Genomic DNA, 23,091 nt, shown 5'->3' with positions numbered 1-23,091 from the left:
ACTTCGGGCATCCTTTAGGCCAGTGGTTCTCAGCCTTTTTTGTACCAGGACCCATTTTGTAAACATTGATGGCCAGTCCCAACCCACAGTCCCCTGGCTTTACCAGTGCACTTCACTCTCCCTCTCCCCCCACCTGCCCTGCACTGACCTTGGGCTCCTGTACTGAGTCAGGCAGCCTGGTCATGGCCCCACCTGTTGCTGGAGCAGTGCATCTCAGCTGCATCATCCCACCCCTGGAAGTATGGGCACTGGCCCTGGTGTGGCTGGCCCAGCCATGCAGCTCCCCACAACCCCCAAAGCCCACCCCCCTTCCCCACTGGAGGGGCAGGCACCTTCTCCCCTGCTCTGATGCAGCTTCAATGCCTAGCCACCTTCCCTCAGTGCCAGAAGCCCTCCCCCACCCACACACACACACACACACACATCCACACCCCCCCCCCACACACACATCCACACCCCCCCCCCACACACACACATCCATCCCCTCCACATACATACACTGCCCCACCAGACAGTTCCTAATCCCTGGCCCTCCAACCCTCACTCCCCATAGACTTACCTGCATCCAGCTGCTGGGGCTGCTTCCATGACACTGCCTGATTACATGCCAGCCATATGTGCAGACATGTGCACCTGCTGCCTCCAATAGTCCCAGGCAGTTCCTTGTGGGTTAGAAAGGGGAAACCCATGCTTTCCTGTGTTTTTCTGGCACTTGCTCATGACCCTTTTAAATATTCTTGCGACCCACAAGTTGAGAAACACTATTTTGAGTTGCCTATAATTTTGTCACACATTAACTGTTTAGGTTGAATTTTTTATGCCTTTTAATGACTGAGGGGAAGAAGAGGGTAGAGAGAGTGAGGTATATGGGAAAGCCATTCCAGCTAAAACGGTCAGGCATATCCATGTACATTAGGAGAAAATAGTGTCTTACGTGTGTAAAACAAAATTAGTTTTGTTCAGAAGTTTAGTACTAATATGTTTTTGGGCAGGGAAAGGGTTTGCGTAGACATAAGGGATGAGACTTCTCCCATCCCTGGAAAATTCATCCCAAGTTGGTTAAGTCACATTAAGCATGTGTGAATTGATATGTTGAGTAGATACTTAGTTAGAGTTTGGCAGCTAAATTCTTTCTGAACTAAGAGTACTCTAGGCCAGAGGTTTCCAATCACCAGGCTGCAGCCCAGTACTGGGCCGCAAAGGGCTGGTTGCTGGGTAGTGGCACGAGCCCCTCCTCAGACCCCTGTCTGTCTGCCTGGTTGAGTGGCTTCAGCTGCCAGCAGGCATGTGCAGGCTTAAATCTGGGGGGTGGGGCAGCTGATTCTTCATGCCCTTTCCCACTGCCGTGTTCTTTTGCAGGGGGAGAAAAAAAAAGGTTGGGAACCACTGCTGTAGGCTAGTGCAGGCTTGGACCAGGATTTTCCTTGTATTTGCTTTTGATATACACAATTGACTTTTTTTAGAAAAGAGTTTCTTAAACAAAAAAATTATATTACATATGCATTACAGGACGTATTTAGGTTGCAAAGTCTAGTAACTTGAAAGGTGGGAAATGCCAGACTTACATTTCCTTATTTAATCTTAGTGAATCCTTCCTTGTGTGTCATTATATATATATATATATATATATATATATATATATATATATATATATATATATATATATATATATATATATAGTAGTGATGAGTATTTGACTGACCAAGTATTGTCAAATAATGGTAAAATATTTTAAACATGAACGTATTAGGATTGTAATCTTCAGTAGGTTAAATATGCATGCCAGTTACAGAAAAAACCCTTATGTTATTTTGAAAGAATGAAATTAAACTCTAAAAAAAAAATGGTAATGAATTTTTATAACTATCAGTGTTAGATAAATGCAAATGTGAATGATGTTCAAGATGAAACAGTTCTTCGTTTCCTAGGCTTTTATCCTGAAATCCTACAGTCAGCCTGAACAGTTACAAAAAAATCCCACATAATACACACACAAAACCTCTAAGAAACAGTAATAAGTTTAAAATGCAGTTAACTAAGCCAACTAACTCTTCAAACATGTTTCTGTTTGCATTTGGAGAGGCCTGCAATCACAGCAGATGACCAGTAGGAGAAGTTTACTATGGTGCTAGTTTGGTCAAGGTTTGAATTACACTTTGACTTGTGGGGGCATCTGCAGAAAAAATTGGGTTGCCCATCACGATGCCCTAATAAATTCCCCTAGAACAGTGGTCTCCAACCTTTTTAAGAAGGAGATCACCTTTGGCATTTAAAAGCAACCCAAGATCTACCATGCACTGCCACCACCCTGCCCAGCAGGTAAGTCTGGGGAGGGAAAGGGCAGGGGGCAGACTGAAGCAGAGGGAGACAAAATTATTTGGGGATGTGCCTTCCCAGCAGATAAGTCCCACCTGGCTGGGTGCCCACTTAACTTACCCCTGCTTCTGCCTCTGTGGTACTGTCCCTCACCCCAGGGGCCTCAACCTATCCCCTGCCCTTCCCCTCCCCCACAAACTGACCTGCTGGGCTGGAGCACATGCATGCATGTTCACAGGCCCTCAGCCCCCCACCCCAGCCTCAGATTGACTCCAAGAGGCTCTCAGATATCTCACAAGAGGCTGTCAGATCTACCGGGGGATCAAGATCCTCTGGTTGGTGACCCTTGCCCTAGAATGAAGTGAAGGAGCAATCAGATTGGAGGACCCCCCTCCCCCAGTTATGATTTAAAAACTTACAGGGTGGCTTTTGTTTTGGGGGGGGGGGGGCTGAGCCCCCCGCAAGCTCCCCTGCTATTCAAACCCTGGTTTTGTTACTTGCTTCAGCACAGAATAGCTCCTGCAGCCCTGCATAGCTTGATGGGGAGGGAAAGGAGAATGAGGCTGGAAGAACTCAGGAGAAAGAAATAGGGAAGGAAGTACCTGCCACACTCCTGCCTGTGTTAACAAATGATACTGTGATGCAATAAAAAAAAGCAGGCACAGCAAGGATTAAAAACAGTGTGCAGGGGTGTGAAATAGGGAAAAGATAAATTGTTTTTAATCTTTGTTGTGCTTGTTTTTTCCTCAGGCCTGAAAAAAGTACTTTGTGTTCAAAAGCTTATCTAAGTTATCCAAGCCATGCAGCTGGTCCAATAAAGGATACCATTCACAAAAATCTTTCATTCTCACATATTTCCAGGACCATTGTTGCTACCTCACCTGAGCACTGATTTCCAACCAGGGTGCTGTGGCACAGTGAAGTGCTTTGAGACCCTTATAAAGGTGCTGCAGGGTGCTACTCAACACTAGCACTGTTAGGTGTGCAAACATGATTCATAAGATAAACCCAGAGAGCACATCCAGATGACTGCCCATGTGCCTCCTGCAGTGTCTCAAAGTCCTTTGAGATGCTGCAAGAGGCATATGCGGGAAGAAAAAAAAATATTCCCCGTGCTGCAAATTTCCATCATGGGGTTAAAATTAGACCCCTGGATATCCAGGGGTCAAAAAATACTCCAGGGGAAAAAAGCAGGACAGGGCAGAGCAGAGCATTTCTATGGTTGGCCCTTGCCCTGGTGCTGTAGCACACTGCCTGCCCATGCAGGAAGCTGGGTCTGGGCACCATGCTGGTAAGTGGAGGGGAGCTGGAGTAGGGGGGAGAGGACCAGGGAGGACCCCGCTGGCCCCATTCCCCACCTGCTCCCACAGCCCCGCCCAGTGGCTGCTCCCCTTGGCCCCAGCATCCTGGCAATTAAAAAAAAGCCCCACACTCACCAGCAGTAGCAGCTGCCGCTGGGGCCTTGTGACAGAGCCACTGCACATAGCATAGAGCAGCAGAGACTGGCTCCAGCTGCATGGCACCTGCACTGCTGCTGCCCCATCACAGGGGTGTGACGGGCCGGCAGGGTGCCACCGTCAGGCAACCAGGGCTGCTCAGGTTGAGTGGTGCCAGGCCCCGGGTGACAGCTGCAGTGGCCCCAGCTGCTTGACAGTGCATGGAGCTGTGGGGTGCCCTGCCAACCTATACTGTCTGTATGAGGGGTCAGTGGCAGTATGGGTGCCAGGCAGGCGGGGCTGGTTTCCACTACCCCCCGCTTCCTCGTGCTGTGCAGTGGGGGGGCTCTGTCACGAGGCCCCAGTGACCCCGATGGCAGCTGCTACTGCTGGAGAGTGCTTTTTTGGTTTTTGGTTTTAAATGCCAGAAGGCTGGGGCCGGGTGGAGTAACCATTGAGGGTCTGAGGGTATAAGTCAAGGCAGGGGGCAGGCAGGGCAGCCATTGAGGGGCTGTAGGAGCCGGCAGGGGATGGGGCTGGGCGGGCAGCAATCTGGGGGTGCTGGGGGAGCAAGTGGGGGTGGGGCATGTGGGCCTGCAGGTGGGGTGGTAGCCCTTGTAGGGGCCATATGGCCCCCGTTGGGGCTGTAGCCCCTGTGGGGGGTGCAATCCATGAGCTATGTGGGGGGCTGCACCCTGCTGGGGGAAGGGGATCCATACCTCCTAAGCTCCCCCAGTCTCCCCACAATCCACCTACACCTACCCACATCCCCCCAGCACACTCCTTGTGTGCCCGGCTGCCAAAGAAGATGAGACCTGGTACCAGGAGCTGTGGCTGCAGGGAGTAGTTGTCCCCACATCCTAGTTAGTGAAGGGGTCAGGGGAAGCTCTAGCTGCTCTATGGTAAGAAAACCAAAAGGCAAACAGCAAAACATATAGGTATTTATCATCATAGTAAATTGAATTCTAAAGACACTGGTAGACTTCCAAATTACTTTAACACTAGATACATCAACAAAACATTGCCCAACTGATCTCATGTCTGTCTGTCTGTCTCTCTAGTGGCTTTTTGTTTTAATTGTGGAGGAACATGAATTTCAGGTTATTTTACAGAGTGACTTTGGGATTTTTTTTTTATCAGGGATTTTGGAGTTTTCAATAGGGAATACCAGAATTCCTGCTAGGGAGGCAAGTGGCAGGACCCAAGGAGAGGAGCCTGCTCAGAGCTGGCACCTTGGACCCAGCTGGAGGTGGCCAACCTCCTTGTCAGCTGGGGCCAGGAGGACATACTTTGACAGTTCAAAGCAGGCCAGCACACTGGGAACATCTTCTGGGTGATAGCTGCCCAGATGGCCAGGCAGAGGCACACTCATCACTGATCACCTAAATGATTTTTCACTTACCTCAGGTGATCAAAGCAAGAGCTCCTCTTAACAATATAAATTTAAGGCATTGACTATTTTTTTCCATTTATGCATAAAAGTCGGTGAAAAGGCTGATCAAGTGAGGGAATATATACAACACAGAATTGAAACTTCTACTTTAAGTGCAGTTGTTTTATTCTTTTGAAATGGTATACCCAAAATAAAAAGGTGATAATGAAAAAGAAATGATGCAACTATCTTTGAAAAATGTGCACCTGAAATACATTGGTAGATTTCCGCCCCCCTACTATCTTTGCTTCTAGGACCCAAATATAATTCCTCTACAAGCTACAACAGTAACTACTTGCGAGCAAGTGGCTGGCCTGGGCACAATTGGACAAGGAGTGGGCACAATTGGACAAGGAGTGGGCACAATTGGACAAGGAACAGAGCAACACAATTTTGGAGGGCAAAATATGGATTCAGGCAGATACTCCTACTCAGAATGGCACAATTTTACACATTCTCGTCTAGGTGAAGTAAGTATTTTGGTACTTTTTCCTCACAGCTCCCACTGTCTACATTATACCTAGTATAAAAGTATTTTCCAAACATGAATAATGTATTAAACTAGAGAGGGCTTCCCCTACCTTTACTGTTGTTAGCTCACACTCTGATTCAGAATGCTATCGCTTTAGGGGGAAAACATCTTTTCTTCGGTTATTTTGTATAATTAGAGAGAGTTTTCATGACTTCTTTTTGTTTAGCTTTTGAGTAGCACCAGTGTTGATCATTTAGACTGTGACAGTTTTATGTAAATTTTTGTGGCTGTGTGGAAGCATCTACACATCACTCTATAGCAACATTATTATTGTCATGCTTTAGTATTTTCTTTTGAACATCCTAAAGCGTGGTGCAGTAATTGCCTATAATGTGGTGTGTGTGTGTGTGATGCATAGTTAGTTTTTGCTGCTACTTTGCCGTAGCGGCATGCTAAAAATGGAGGAGTGCGCCACTACGGAGAAGTAGCTGCCGTTTACATGTAAACCTATGTGATCGCTACAGCAACATAGGGCGATGTGTAGATGCACCCTGTCTCTCTTTGTTTAGTTCTGATCTAACTGCTTCTATTCCACTAGTTGGATATTAATGCTATTTATAGCTTGTATATGGTTATACAGCCTTAAAAATAACACGCCAGTCATTGGCAATTAGACACTGTCACTTGTGTGTAAATCAAGCTTTTAACTTCTATTTCAGATGAATTTTAATTAACAGGTTATTTAAACAGGTTCTTCATTCTTATTACATGTGTGATTAGTAGAAATTATTTCTGTGTTAATTACTTATATTTTATAGTATGAATGATATAGACCAATCATGTGCATTTTTTGTATGTAGGAATCCATTAAAGGACACACTCTGATTAAAAATTAATCAATGAAAGGTAAATCAAAAAAATTATTTTTATGTTATATGTTTAGGATAACAGTTTAAGAAAACTAATTAGATGGGTTTGTTTCTTCCTATGCAGAAAGTGCATCTGTGCAGACAGGATGAAGAGCTTAAGCATTCAGAAGACTATGTCCTTCCATATAACTATGAAGGAAGGGGATCACTGGCTGGTTCTGTAGGCTGCTGCAGTGATCGGCAGGAAGAGGAAGCTCTTGACTTTTTAGATCAGCTGGAACCCAAGTTTAGGACATTAGCAGAAACATGTGTAAGGAGATAAGTGCATTTATCACAGTGCTGAAAACTGCAAATAAATGGATGTTTTACTTTGCCAATGTTAGTTGATTTTGAACTTAAATGCAGCAGATTCTATTTTTTATTTTCCTTTCTGAGGGGAGAGGTTTATCAAAAGGCATTAAGGGTTTTTACAAGAACTTAAATCCTTCATAATTTGCCATACTTTATAGCTATTGACCTATATTTGTTGTATCCAAGATAAAAGTTTTAAAACGCACTGTTCTGTATGACTACTTTAATACTGTAATATGGGTTTCTATTTAGCATTACGTTTTCCATTCTTTGTTTGTCTGTATAGTTTTAAGTATTCATAAAAATTTCTTTTATTTAGCTTTGGAGATGGAAAGCTTTATTTTATTCAACTTTTCCCCCTTTACTTTAATTAAAAATAAAACAAAACAAACAAACAAAATATCCCCAGAGTTTATATCTGGGATATATCAGAATACCTTACCAGTGTCTGACTTAGATAATCTGGGATCCAAAATATTAATTTTTCAGGAGTAAAATTTCAGAAGATACTAGGTTACTTTATTAGAAGAAACTTTATATGTTAGTTGGAAAACAGAAGGAAAAAAAAAAGTATTGTATATATGTAACATAATATTTAAAATTTTATTGACATTCTTTTGGACTAGTAGTTACTACCAGCCTTGCTATCATGAAGAATGTAGGTTATAAGCATTATATGTAAGTACAGCAAAAACTGTGTTATCCGGCACTTCATTAACTGGAAAGCTCTACTAACTGGCATCTGAGGGACACAGTTTTGCCATGGCAAGCTGAGTTCTTTTCCTTCACTTCTTCAGCCCATGGCCCAGGGCAAAGCAGCCTGTGCGGGGCCCCCCTCCCTGTCCCCTGGCACAGTGACACCAGAGAGTGCACCAGATGGTGCATATTTGATTAACTGGCATCCCCCATTCGCGGGGATGCCAGATAACAGAGCTTTTGCTGTACATTGTTTTTTTTTTTTAAAGAAATAGTAAGCTTGTAGATCAAGAATTCAAAATACAAGAGATTGGCTCATATGCTTTCACAAGATAACTACTGGACTGCAAAAACCTATGTACAATCTCTTGCTTATTTTAGATTAAATTTTTACATTAGTTGTTTGCTAGCTTCAGCATATCATAGAATGCATGTAATTGGAACGAAAATGGATCCCATAAGAAGGTTATTTTTAATCAATCATTTTGCTTAATCATTAAGGCTGCTTACAGATATAAAAAAAAATCCCCCAAAACCAAGAGTTTTACTTTAAACTCTGTGCACCCCAGCACATGTTCAGAAGAGGCATTGCATTAGTTGGACTCTGTTCACACAGTATCTTCAGTGGGGCTTTTATGGCACTTTTATCTAATAGGCGATTGATGCAGCTTTAGATAAAAATGCCAAAATACCTCATTGAAGCTTCTGATCTGTGCAGATGCTGTGGAACCGAGTCAAAGTAATGTACCATTTCTTCCAGGAAAGCAGGTCCTCCCTTCCTCCCGCAGTCTGTCAGTGCCCTAAGTTTTTGTGTTTTTTTTCTCAGATTCAGATTCACCAAAATATAGCACAAGTTTACTGGAGATAACACTGATGATTTTTTTTATGGGAAAATATCAAAGGATGATGCCTGTAATTACTATGAGTAGGAAGTATCCTATTTTAGGAGCTAATATGGAGTTGTTTGCTGTATACACAAAAGAACATGTGTAGATGGGTTCCTAATCAAAATTATATATAAATATAAAAGTATTTGCTCTGGTGTAATTAATATTAACTTATTAAATACTTAATTATAGGCAGGAATTCTTGTGGGCAATATCTTTTACTGGACAAACTACCTGGTTGGGACAGACATTAATTATACACAGCATATTAAGTTACAGTAACAACCACTAGGTCACAGTAAGATATATACCACCAAATCCTGAATTCAGTAAGTTTTTATTACTTACCCAGGATATTCAGTGTTATTTCTTTTCTCAGATGCTTCCAGGATTCCTTTGTGCTTTAAAAATTTCCTTTGCTGTTATTAAAAAAAAGGTAACTTTGTGCAATTTAGTTTTTAATGTTTCTTTTCAGCAGTGTTGCTCTGTAAACATGCTTAAGGATTTTTAAAAAATGTACTATTCATAAATTCTTTAAAACAAGCTCTTGATGATAATAAAGTGTCACTTTGCTCTGAATCCATGTGAAGAACCATCCCTGATTTGAGAACAACAACGACTGCAGGCACCAAACACTAAACATCAGTGTAACTTTTACCAGTTTAGTAGAGTAAGTTACAACAGTATCTGGAGCAGATGGACCAGCACCTCCTCTGCCAATTACAGAAGATACTATTACAATAGTTCACCACCTGCTGACACAGAAAGCCAGTTCAATAGACTACACAGCTGGGAATAGGATACAATTCACAAGATACAAATATATGTAATCTGTACACCAACATTCTTTTAATATATAGTCAATCCTGACTTTGAGGGCTAATTTTACCATGGAGTGAAGTACACAAATGTAGAGCTGTGACCCTCTATCTGTTCCACCAGTATAAACATATTGTTTGTCTTTACCCAGTGATTTCAATACATGGATACAAGTCAGTGAAAAACATTTATTGTCTAAAGAGTTAGCTAGAAAGCTGCTTATCAAAGTAGCTTTTTCTTTTTCTCATACTATTAGTAGACATGAGAATATTCACGATAAGTTTTAGTTGCAATAAATAGCTTTCATAAATACAAATGCTAAATGTATATTAAGTAATCTGTACAGTCTTTTAGACTGAGGAAGTGAATTTATCCTGAGTAGTGTCTACTGCCAACAAGAAAAGCAAGATCAAGATATTATGAACTAATTTTGTAATGGTAAATTTAAGCAACACTGCGAACAACCATTCCTTGTCATTTGCATCTTTGTACACTAGAGATGAGACGCTGAACCCTGTAAACTGGGATAGTTCCATTGACTCAAATGGAGTATGATGATTTTTACACCAAAGATCTGGCCCTGAGGTTCTAACTAGCTTCCTTTTTGTTCTTATGAAGTATGTTCAATTTTAGCAGTGGGTACTTTAAGATAACTCACTTTTTTCCCTTGGGGGTCTTATTTTTAGTAATAAATTAAAAAAAAAATTCTGAGAATTTGAGAAATTTGTATAAAGCAAACAAAAAAGTGTTTCAAAATGTGTTCTTATTATTATTGGTCTTGGATAAACTTGAAATAGATTTGTTCTTTTCAGCTGAGCAGTTTCAAAAGCTGTCCAGTTGTTAAAATATTACTTTGTTTAACATCATGTTTTTATTGTATTTTGTATAACAGTAAATAATAAAGTGGATTTTTGCAAAATCAGAGAGACCTACTGCAAAAACGGTTCACTTCTTGTATTCTAGAATAAGATGCATGGATAATTAAAACATGTCCTGATGCAAGCTGGCCATGAAGATGACCTTATCCATGGGGACTACTACATTTAAAACCATTTATATTTTTGAAACCACATGCATGCTATACTACTACTTAACAAAGAGGTGTCAAACAAGTCATTACTTTTTCAAAACAGAACCCTTCACTGAAGCCAGTGGAAAGTTTCAATTGACAACCATTGGCATAGTATGTTCCACTGTGCCATGAAACTAAACAGTTGCTTATGTGTGCTCAAGGTATAGTATAGTATGCTTTATGCACATTAACAAAAAAAACCCCAAGTGTACAAGTGCAACATTACTCTACACACCTGAAATCACTGACAGATTTTGTTACTAGCTATCGTATTTGAAAGAATTAGTATAATGCCAATGTTAAGACATATGTCCAAATAGCTGAACTTATCCTAAAAAGAGGAGGTTGGACACTGATTTTATCAGAATATTGAGTTTAAAAGAGTTACAAGAACTATAGAATGTCAACTTTGCATAGCTTGTCTGGCATCAGACAGATGTGAAAGGCAGCATGAATAGGGGATGACCCTATTTCTCCTAGGGCCCATCTTCTCAGATGTGACAAATACCACTGCCCCTTCCTGCAGGTAAGATGCATCAGAAATTGGTTAAAACTCTTCATGGCCTAAGTGTTATATAAGATTGTATGGCTAAACTATGATCCCTTGGAAACTGCCACAAGATAAATGCCTTAAGCATTCAAGCACTGTAGCGGTGAGTGGGAGGGTGGTGCTTTTGGAGCATAAAATCCAGATGCTAGAAAGAATGCTGGGTAGCAGTCTTTGCTAGAACTTAGACATAAGCAAGCTCAAACTCTTAATATTAGCACTATATTGCCAGTTTATGTGCAACAGGGAGAATATATGAGCCCAGACCTCCCAAGCTATTCAGATATCTAACCCCAAATGATGGTCCTAAATCCAACTAAAAAAAATTAGATGAGCACGTATCACTTTGTGATTCCTGCTTATAGTACAGTATACCACCAGGCTGTCTGAGGCATAAACTATACTAATTGGCCTTCGTGTTGGGAACACTGTGCAGCAGGGTCCCACTCCCGCTAGCCTCAACTTCCCCTGTTTAGATACTCAGGGAAAGTGATTTTCTACTAGTATATAGCCCTGACCTGGAATATAGGCTGTGGTCAACATCAAACATTTCAAGTTACAATGTTTCTCACTTGCAACGTTTATAAATTGACACCCTGTTTCAACTTTTTAACATCAGTTTCAACTTTACAACACTTGATCTGATGTGACGCCATGCCAGGGAACAAGTCTCGATATCACCCACCTCCCTGGAGAACATCTGTCCAAACCTCTTTGGACACTTTCTTTAAGAAAGCAGCCAAGACTTCAGAAAAGAATCCAGCCAAGAACGCTTGAAAAAGTCCAGCAAAGTCACCTCAAAGAAGTCCTTCCAAATCAATATGATTGCTATTTACAATATAAATACATTAATATTACTCATCTAGAGTTGACTGAGTACAAAATTCTGTGTTATTTTAGTGAAAACGGTATCGGGCGTTGGTTCAGGAACCAATCCCCCATTTATAACATTGTTTCCTATTGGAAAAATCGGTTCGGAGTTACAACGTTTCAACTTAAGATGCCATTTTCAGGAACTAATTGTGCCGTAAATCCGAAGCCTGCCTGTAATTTTCATGTATGATCACAGTATGCCAACTCCACTAGGCAGACTTTAATTGAAGATGGCATTAGGATTAATTAAGAGATGTTTTAAAGCCAGCCATAGAAAGTACTTCTCCTGCTTCACAGACTATATGGTGCCTCCCATCAACAACAGCCCATGATACTGCTCATAATGTACCAACAATTACTAGGTAGTGGTGACTAAGATGTGTTATCATTTCTACTACTTCCTGGAAAAGGAGCTATCTACAGAAGATGTGCATGCTAATGGCTGGCAAATGTACTCTGACACAGTATTGTATTTACTTGACTCTAAGTTACTTGATCCTGAATTTAAGACAATTTCCCTCCCCCAAATTAGGTTCTATATATTGAAAAATTATAAATTTGTTATAAATTTTCCAGGTATAAAATCTGATTATAAGAGGGTTGTCTTAAATTCTTTCCATCCCCCTGCCCCTCCCATTATTTTCCCTGATGTAGCAGTGGGGCAGGGGGGTCAGTCAGGTAGCCATGGAGGCTCAACATTGTTACCAGATTTGCCCGCTACTTTGGGGTGTGTTCATTTATTAGGGCTAGGGTCTTGGTAATTCTATTAATGTGCTGCTTGTGTTACTTGCATTTCTATACAGAGCTGTATGTCTCCCTTCTGCAAGCCCTCACCCCCAATGGAGCTATCTTGCAGGACTCAGTTCAGTGGGGCTGGGTTCCTCCAGTCCTCAAATCAGTCACACACAAACACACACACATTAACGTGACACACTTGACCTGGCTGGGTTGATCAGCATGGACAGGCCGACACCCTCATATGCCAAGAATTAGTTAATCAAAACAACAATAACTACAGTCAGACACAAGCACACAGTTAAACAGAATACCTCTGAATCCGGATGGGTGTCCAGCTGACACCCTCATGGGCCGCATTCAGTTCATTAAGGCACATCTGAGCCAAACTGGGTCAATCAGTCTGTACAAGCTGATTCCCTTATGTGTTTCAAACTCAGCACTTCCCAATCTTTTAGCCTCTTGATGAGCAGAGCCCACAGTATTTTTGGGCTTCACAGGGATCTTTAGCTTAGGTAAAAGAAGCATTGCTGCAGAGCAAGTGGGAAAGGAGAAGTAACGAAGAAAAAATATACCCAGTTACCACCAGTTTGACTATAAAAGTCATTTATTGCTAAGTAGTTGAAATATATAAATGACACTAGCAGTAACAGACATGCAAAGGAAAAACAAACACAAACAGTTACAGTATTACCCTGGTTTCACTAAGTATTTGGGGAAACTTAGCTCAAGCTTAACTAATACAGTTCAGGTTCAGAAATCTATGCCTAGAGAGAGAAGAGAAAAGAGAGAGCTGGGATCTCATCAGTCCAAGGCACTCGGGTTGCACAGCCGACAGGTTAAAGTTCTCAGCACGATCCTTGAAGGGAGACGATCTGCCTCCTTCAGCCTCTCGAGAAGAAAGCGGGTGGTATCAGCACACACACACTTTTGCTGCTTCTTTTACAGATTTTTATACCCTCAGTTCAGCTTCTTTCAAGCAGTCTCAATAGTGTAAATCAAATTGTCTTTTCTATTGACAAGGGGTTATCCGGTTGGAACATCTCAGGAAACTGACTGATACTCAGGAAACACATACTTAGGAGCCAGCTTGACATCCCTATGGATAGCAAATATACTGATGGGATATCTCCTGGTTTCTTCAGAAACAATAGATAGCTTGCAGCATCAGGGTTTTGGAATTTTACTTGCTGTGAACAAGCCTCAGCTTAGCATGACTTTTCCAGATCTTACTATAGTCTTTTAACAGACTTAAGGCAATTATTAGAGTGTTCATAACCTTAGGAGGGGAGGACTTCCACCAGTCGTCTCGGGAAAAGTATGACAACACTTGTGGTCAGGGCTCCAATAGGCTGGGCGCTGTGATGAACCCTGTACCATTGTTCAAATGTTGCCCATACCCCCTCGGACTTGGTGTATTGTCTCAGTGTTCCCTAACCCAGCAACCGAGTTTTAGCCAATTAAGTTTAAATAGGCCTCCCGTAGTGGGACTGGGAAATGCACAGCCGGAGATGCCTATTAAACTTACTTCTGCTTAGAGGTGTGTGTGTGAGGGTGGGGGGAGGAAAAGTCCTTTGTAAATCCAGATTAGAACTGGTCTGATAAATGCTGAGCGGGGTGTGTGGGTTGATTAGCATTTGGAGCACAGATTCCCCATCATGCAGTGCTCCCCTGCTTCACTGATCCCAGAATTCACTGTGGTCTCTGCTTCAGGCTTTCTGTTCACCATGTCTCATGTAAATGAATGGTCATCTGGTCCCATCTCAAATGCAAATGAGACCTAGGGCAGTTGTTTCACTCTTGTCACCCTTATCTGGAGGGTTTTAGGTGCGTCTCTCACTGCATCTTAATCAGTTTCTGTTTACGTGGTGGTGGTGGGGGTGGGGAATTCTTTGTTAGTCAGACAGTCTGCCTCCTGTGTCGGGTTCCCCAAGAACATGGAGCTGAGAGGTAGCAACATGCTATGGAGGGGCTGACTGGGGCACAAGGCAGCCCCACACTGTAGCACCCTTGTGCCCCAGCCAGCCCTGGTTACCATCTACATGTGTGTTATGGCGGAGTAAATAACTCTGCTGTAGGATAGTACTTGCGTTAGCCAGTGCTAACCTACCACGGAGTTAATTAACTTACTCCGGCCTAAGAGCGCCACTTGAGTAGACCAGTGATGGTTTCTTATGGAGCTAATTAGGAAACCGCAGTGAGCTTATTGCATAGATGCACCCAACTGTAGCTAGTTGTATTTTTGCAATCTACTGACTTGTAACATAGATTAGAATACTCATTTGGCTGTAATACATTAGCAATTTTACTACTGCTGCCTATTGATATCCTTCCTAAGAACAAGAAAAAGACAGTAAAGGTTGCTTTGCTGAAGATACAGTAGCTGTATTTTTCACATGCTGCAGTGCACTTTCAGTCTTTTATCCTTGGGCATCTCGATGCACCTTTAGTCTCCTGACAGCTATCATTTTGTGGAACATTCTGTTCTTTTTGGACACATGCTACAAAAACAAATTTATTATAGACCACACATTGGCAACCCAGTGCCCAAAGGCTGGATCTGGCCTATAGAGCCATTGGATAACAAACATGGTGCTTTGGCATGATTCAGCAGTAGGGACTTCAGCTGTGGGCCCTTTTCCCATGCCACAGCAGGGGGAAGTACCAACTATGGGCAGGTTTTAGCACCCATCCACAAATTCTGAAGTGGTTCATTCTGCCCCGCAGATGGAAAAGTTCGGCTATCACCATTCTAGATCATGTATTCATGTGTTTAAACCTGTATAATCTACCCGTATCATATTTACTGTGCGTCTTACATAGCAGATTATTTAGACTAATTTAGTTTCTGCTTCACAATTAGGCTACATTCTAGTTTCCTTAGTTTTTCCCTTTCACTTTCAACTGCTCTCCTAGTGCTAAATTAATGGACATTCCCTATCTTCATTTGCTGTATGTATTCTGTACTATTGAAAGTATACTACTTTCTCCATCATTCTCTCACTGGGTATATCTTAAAATCACTACTAGGTGTTACCTTGGCTATCAGTTTCAGAATCCAGTTAATTTGTTATTTTTTCAGAGAGGTTTTTTGATAGCATGTAGACTACATCTCAGTTACTTAAGGTTTTAGACTCTGAGCCCATCAATAGATAACTAGAACTTTAGTATCTCTGTAATGTTCACCATCGGTTTAGTAAATTACTGCAATCCCCAACACCAAAATAATTACTGCTTCAATTAGTACCAAGGAGCAGATAAGAAATATTTTATATTTACATCTTACTTGGTCATCTTATGCTCCATAATATACAGGTGGTCAGACTGTTAGTCAAAGTATGCATTTTTGTGTTCTATCACCTCAGTTCGTCAACTGGGTTTTTCATATGCCAATAAAACTTAACTACTGGTTTCAATTATTGAGTTACTATATTTTAAACAGTATGGAAGTTACTATACTTAAAACTGTATGGAATACATCTAGTATACGTCATATTGGGTGCCTCTACATGCATCACTATGGCAACTTGGTTACTGCGCTGCAATTTAGTACTTCCTTTTGGATGTGCTAAATCAGGGGTCAGCAACCCCTGGCACGCGTGCTGATTGCGGCATGCAAGGCCATTTTGCTTGGCACACCATGGCCAGCCCCGGGCTCCAGTGGCTGCTGCCAGTGATGGAGCCCGGGCTGCTGCCAGCAGGGCTCGTGGCAACCCAGCTGCCTGCTGGGAGCAGCCCGGGCTCCCAATTGCAGCAGCAGCTCCCCAGAGCGGGGGCTGGCAGCAGCCAGGAGGCTCCAAACAGCTGTGCTGGGCTCCAGCATCAGCTCTACACTGGCACGTGCAGGCGCAGCTTGGAGCAGGCAGTGAGGGAGGGGCCTGAGGCAGTGCAGCCCTGGTCTCTCCCCTGCTCCCAGCATAGAGGTGATGAGCCCGGCACAGCTGTTTGTCGCCAGCCCAACCAGGCTCTGGGGAGCTGCTGTGAGCCAGGAGCCCGGGCTGCACCCAGGAGGCAGCTGGGATGTTGCAAGCCTTGCTGGGAGCAGCCCGGGCTCCAGCAGCTACCCAGAGCTGGAGTAGCTGCTGGGAGCCACAGAGTCTGGGCTGGAGGGCAGGGGCTTTGGGTGGTGGGCAAGGGGCACAAGCAGGCATCCTGCCATGTACCCCTTACCTTCATTTTGTTTTTCTGCCATGCTGGCACTCTGGCATCTTCCGAGGTAGGCATTGTGGTGTTTTTCGGCACTCCGGCCAAAAAATGTTGCCTACCCCTGTACTAAACCATGGTGCAGTAACAGCCACTGCACATGGTTATTTTTAGCAGCTACTTTGCCATACCGGCTCAGTATAATGAGGCAGCACATCACTATGGCAAAGCAGCTGCTAGTCACATGTAGACCCCCATGGACATTATGGCGATGTAGCATCACATGTAGATGTGCCCACATAGTACTATATCTATATGAAGGCTGCTTCTGTTGCTGCATCCCCCAAAGCCCCTATGGACTGTGGAAGCCCCAGTTTGGAAGGGGCTGGTAACACTGCTGTCCCTGACACCCCAGGGACTGAACTTGGAGCAGGGGAAAGGCTGGGAGATTGAGTAGGCAAACTTCATGGCCAGCCAAGCTGGAAAGGCAAGAACCCAAGCATAAAAGGAACTGCTGGCTGCCCTGGCATGGGTCCTGCCAAGAGGGAGATGCCTTTTGGCATTGCTCTTCTGTAGGAACAGAGATAGGGAAAGGGTGGTTGTTTTATTTTGGTTTTGTTTAATTGAACAATGTATTTCACTGGAGGGAAGGGGATGACAAGTGCATTTGGGAACAGCAATGCCCCCCCACCCCACCCCTTTGAGAGAGGGAGTATGATTTGGGAGGAACAGGAAGGAGTGTAAGAAGGAGTGCAAGTAGGTACAGATGGGAGGAAACTGGGGTTGGGCTAGACTTGTTTTCTTTTATGGAGGTAATGAATGTGGTCAGTCTCCTTTGTCAGAGGCAAGAGAACAGGAGGGGCTGGAGTGATGTGGATTTCTTCTGAATTATTTAAAAAGTTATTATTTTAATTTTTTATTCTGACACGATAAACATTGTTTGTGGGTTTTATTCTAAGCCACACTGGGCCTTTTTGGGAAGGGCAACATATACATCCAATAAATTAAGTTCATAAGGGTTGAACTTGTATCATAAATTCAGATGCTATGGCCTGAAGGGACCTCAATAGATCAAGTCGATCCTCCTGCCTAGACAGGAAATAGTGCTAGGGTCAAATGACCCCAGCCAAATGCCTATCCGGCCCTCCCTTAAAGACCCCAAAAGGTACGAGAGCACCACCTTTGAAAGCCCGTTCCAGATTATGGCCATCCTTACTGTGAAGAAGTTTTTCCTGATATATAGCCTAAATCTGCTCTGTCAGTTTGTGACCATTGTTCCTTGTTACCCCAAGAGGTGCCCTGGTGAGCACAGCATCTCCGATCCCCTGCTGTCCCACTAATGAATTTGTAGGCGGCCACAAGATCACTGCTCAGCCTTCTTTTGTGGAGCCTGAAGAGGTCCAGGTCCCTCAGTCTTGCTTCAGAGGGCTTGTCCTGTAAGCCCCTAACCATACAAGTGGCCCTCCTCGGGACCCTCTCAAGGCTATCAACATCCTTCTTGAACTACGGCACCCAAAATTGGAGGCAGTACTCCAACTGCAGTCTGACCAATGCTGCACAGAGGGGAAGTATCACCTCTTTGGTTCTATTAGTCATGCATCTGCTGATGCATGATAAAATGCAATTAGCTTTGCTGGTGATTTCATCACACTGACAACTCATGTTCATCTTGGAGTCCACTAGGACTCTGAGATCCCTTTCCACTACTGTGCTGCTGAGAGGGTCACTTCCCAGCCAATAGGTGTGCTGGATATTTTTGCGCCCTAGGTACAGCACTCAGCACATGTTCAACTGAATCCTATTGTGTACTGCCCACTTTTCTAACCTGTCCAGTCTGCTTGCAATCATTCCCTACCCTCTGGAGTCTGTACTTCACCCCACAATTTAGTATCATCTGCAAACTTGGACAGAATACACTTAACACCTACATCCAAGTCACTAATGAAGATATTGAAGAGTACAGGTCCAAAGATAAAACCCTGCAGGACCCCACTACCCACATCCTTCCAGGTTGATACTGACCCATCTACTACCACTCTCTGGGTTTGACTGCTAAGCCAATTTGCCACCCACCAGACTGTGTAAACATCTGTCACAGCCTCTTAATTTATTTATGAGAATGGGATGAGATACTGTATCAAAGGCCTTGTTAAAATCCAAGAAAACAACACCCACCTCTACTCCTGCATCTAAGCATTTTGTGACCCTGTCATAAAATGCAACCAGGTTGGTCAGCCATGATCTGCCTGCTACGAATCGATGCTGGTTGCCCTGCTGCATTATTTTTCCTGTTGGACTCCCACAGATATGGTCCTTCATAATCTTTTCAAAGACCTTTCCAAGGATGGAGGTGAGGCTGACTGGCCTATAATTAAGCGGATCCTCCTCTCTCCCCTTCTTGAAAATAGGGACCACATTGGCCCTTTTCCAGTCCTCTGGGATCTGACCCGAGCACCATGAATGCTACAACAGCTGTGCCAGTGGTTCTGCTATGACACTGGCCAATTCCTTCAGTACTCTTGGATGCAGCTCATCCGGGCCTGCTGACTTGAACACATCCAGTCCATCCAAGTGACTCTGCACCAAGTCAGTGTCACTAGTTGGTGGGCTGGTGTCCCTCTGATGCCCATCTAAGAACCTATTAGGAGACTTATCTTGACCCCTGTTCAAGAACACCGAGGCAAAAAACTCATTGAATAGCTCAGCTTTTCCCCCTGTCTGTCACTAATTGCTCCTTGTTGTTCAGTAGGGGTCCTATGCTGCCTTATGCCATCCTTTTACTCCCTACATACCTAAAAAAAGACTTTTTGTCATCTTTAATTTGTGTTGCCAGCCTCAGTTCTGTAGTTGCTTTGGCCTTTCTAATGGCTTCCCTGTAAGTGAAGGCCAAGTAAGTTTACTCTTCCTTGGTAGCTTCCCCCTGCTTTCACTGCCTATATACCGCCTTTTCTGCCCTGAGGCTCCCCTGGATTTCCCCGTTTAGCCAAGGAAATTTTTTGGCTCCTTTCACCATTTCCCTCGGACTGGGATCATCTTCCTCTGCACCTGAAGGTTCACTTCCTTTAGGAACGACCACCCTTCCTGGACTTCCAACTCACCAATACTCCTATCCTGCAGTGTATCATTGACTAGACTCCTAAGCACACTGAAGTTAGACTTCCTAAAGTTAAGCACCTCCACCCTACTAGTCATCTTACCCACCCTGCACTGTATGGCAAATTCAATTGATTGGTGGTCACTATCCCCAAAGTGACCATGAATCTGTAACTCCCCTACCCAGACATCCCCCATAGCCAACACCAAGTCCAGCAAGGCATTCCCCCTAGTAGGACCATATACCTCCTGCATTAGGTGAAAGTCCTGCACACAGGTTAGGAAACTATGTATACAGTTGGATTTGGGCTGACTGCTCCTCCCAGCAGATGTCAGGGTAGTTTAGGTCCTTCATGACAACCATATCCATAGACTGTATGGCCTCTGAGAGATGCCTCAAGAATTCCAAGTCCAGCTTTTCCTCTTGGTGTGGTAGCAGACCCCCCACCACCAATGTCCCTTTCCCCTCAACCTCCATGTATCCTAATGCCTCAACTTTCTGCTCCTCTTGATTAGGGTAGATCCCATTTTGATTAGGATAAATGTATAATGCTCTTTTACATAGAGGGCCACCCCACCTCCTTTCCTCCCTACTCTGTCTCTGCTGTACAGCCTGTAGCCCTCAATGTGTACCACCCAGTCATGGGTAGGATCCCACCAGGTTTCCATTAGCCCCACTAAATCAAAGTTATTGTCTGCTAGCAAAAGTTCGAGTTCTTGCTGTTTGTCCCTCGTGCTCCTAGCATTAGTATAGAGGCACTTGAGCCCCCTCAATGGTGCCTTTGGTGCGCCCCTGTTCTGATGCCCAATGGGTACCTTAGTACTTACCTGGGATGTACTGTTGCGCGTCTTGCAATTTGTAGGTTCTAGACTCTCTCCATCTCCTGCCTTCCTGTCCCCAGTCAAACTTAGTTTAAAGCCTGATGTAGGAGGTCAGCCAATCTGTAAGAAAGGAGACTCTTACTTTTCACAGAGAGATGAAGCCCATTGTGTCCCAGGAGGTCCCTTGCACAGAAGTGTGGATCCTGGTCCAGGAAGGTAAAACCTGCACGATGGCACCAGCTCCAGAGCCACAGATTGACTTCTGACACAGATGCCTACTCTGACCACTGACCAGGAGGATTGGCAAGAAGACCACCTGTGCCCCCGTCTTCCTAAACCTGGCCCCCAGAACTCTGTAGTCACTCATGATATGGTCGGGGCTACTCCTGGCCACATCATTTGTTCCCACATGGATGAGGACCATGGGATAGTTGTTGGATGGCTGGATGAGGTCAGAAATTCTCACCATGACATCCCCGATCCTGGCTTTAGACAGCTAGCAGATCTCATACACCATGGGATCCGGATGACAGATGGGTCCCTCCATTCCTCTCAGCAGGGAGTTGCCCACTATAATGATGCAGCAGCTCTCCTTCTGCTTACCTGGCTGGCCCTCAGCTTGCTCAGTGATGGCCCTCAGCTTGCTCCAATGTACTTTCCTCTTTGAAGGAGGAAATGCTGAGTTGATGATTAGTATCCATATATATAATGGAAGTCCTACAGAGAAAGAAAATTCCTGTCCTTATCAGACATCCAACTTCAAGGAAAAAAAAAAAAATCAAAAATCCATGATTCATGAGTACTAAACAAAAAATTTTAAGGAGCTGCAACAGGTGCAGCAACTGAGTTTTAGTTTAGAAAGAAGGCTAGGGAAAAACCATAATAAAAGACTTTCAATACAGAGAAAAGATGTAATAAGGAGGATAGTGATCAACTGTTCTTCATGCCTATGAGAGGTAAAGCACTACTTGACCTGGTCCTGGCTACTGGGGATGACCTAAATCGGCAGCCTAGTGATCAATGGGTAACTGGCTGACAGCAACCAAGAGCTGATCACCTTCACCATCCACCATAAAGCTGGCAAGTCAGTCAGCAACGCTGAAGTCCTTGACTTCAGGAAAACTGACTTTGACAAGCTCAGGAGGCTTGTCAGTGAGGCCCTAATGGACCACAAACCCAGGGGGAGGGGAGTTCAGGAAAAGTGGTTGCTCCTCAAGGGAGCAATCCTCAGTGCATAAGCTAATTCTATTCCATCTCAGAGGAAAGGCAGCAAGAGGACACAGGAGCCCTCCTGGCTCTAGCAGACCTCCTGAGGCTAAAAAGAAGGGCCTACAAAGGATGGAGGATGGGATTCACCTCCAAGGAGGAATATTCTACACTGGTCTGGTGCTGCAGGGGGCAAACCAGGAAAGCCAAGGGTGCAACTGAACTCCAACTAGCTTTGAGCATCAAGGACAATAACAAGTCCTTTTTCAGATATGTGGGGAGCCAGAGGAAACACAAGGACAAAATTGAACCCTTGCTGAAGCAGATGGGACAACTGAAAACTGACACCCAGGAAAAAGCCAACCTATTAAAGGGGTACTTTGTGTCCCTTCAATCTGATATCCCATGATCACCTTTTGGCAAAACTGGCCAATTGTGGCCTTCGGTTGACCACAATCTGCTGGCTGGGAAATTGGCTCTGTGGTCAGACTCAGAGGGTAGTGATTGATGGAAGTCAAATCATCATGGTGCCCTGTGACCAGTGGGGTCCCCCAAGGCTCTGTCCTTCAACAACTTCATTATCGTTCAACAACTTCATTAATGATGTGGACATTGGAGTCAGAAGCAGACTGACCAAGTTCGCTGATGACACCAAGCTTTGCAGCAAAGCATCCACACCTGAAGACAGGAGGGCGATTCAGGCTGACATGGATAGGCTCAGCAAATGGGCGGATGAGAACCTGATGGTGTTCAACACTGAAAAATGCAAGGTTCTCCACCTTGGGAGGAAAAGCCTGCAGCATCCTGATAGGCTAGGCAGTGCAACTCTGGCTAGTACTACAGAAGAAAGAGACTTGGGGGTCATCATTGACCACAAGATGAACATGAGCCTGCAATGCGATGCTGCAGGTAGTAAAGCGACCAAAACACTGGCTTGCAACCATAGATACTTCTCAAGCAAATCCTGGGATGTCATTCTCCCCTTGTACTCGGCCTTGGGGAGGCTGCAGCTGGAGTACTGCATCCAGTTTTGGGTTCCACAATTCAAAAAGGATGTGGAGAAGCTTGAGAGAGTTCAGAGAAGAGCCCCCTGCATGATCAGAGGTCAGGAAAACAGACCTTATGATGACAGGATGAGAGCTATGGGGCTCTTTAGCCTGGAAAAGCACAGGCTCAGGGGTGATCTGATGGCCATCTATAAGTTTAGCAGGGGTGACCACCAGTATCTGGGGGAACATTTGTTCACCAGAGCACTGCAAGGGATCAAAGGTGGAAGCATATAATGGGTATGTGTATGGTGGGGGGTGGCCTTGTGTGGGTGG

The 23,091-nt window shown here is 44.1% G+C and overlaps 1 protein-coding gene across 2 annotated transcripts in view; it reads left to right on the top strand.

Moving 5' to 3' along the window:
• Positions 1-10,202, top strand: part of DSC1 (desmocollin 1) — a 52,879-nt gene extending 42,677 nt beyond the window's left edge. The window contains exons 15-17 of one of the 2 annotated variants that reach the window (XM_090039869.1): positions 5,439-5,654; positions 6,517-6,562; positions 6,650-6,784. In XM_090039869.1, coding sequence (XP_089895995.1) covers positions 5,439-5,654; positions 6,517-6,552 — 252 coding nt within the window. In that variant the 3' untranslated portion in view covers positions 6,553-6,562; positions 6,650-6,784. Of the gene's footprint in view, positions 1-5,438; positions 5,655-6,516; positions 6,563-6,649 lie in introns of both variants that reach the window. The other variant, XM_090039868.1, reaches the window with a different exon arrangement.
• Positions 10,203-23,091: the final 12,889 nt, after the last annotated feature.

Source organism: Crocodylus siamensis, chromosome 3 (assembly GCF_052110815.1).
Source record: "Crocodylus siamensis isolate JL-2025a chromosome 3, ASM5211081v1, whole genome shotgun sequence".
Taxonomy (NCBI): domain Eukaryota; kingdom Metazoa; phylum Chordata; order Crocodylia; family Crocodylidae; genus Crocodylus; species Crocodylus siamensis.
Note: the sequence above shows the minus strand (reverse complement) of the source record. Positions and strands in the feature narration are given on the sequence as shown.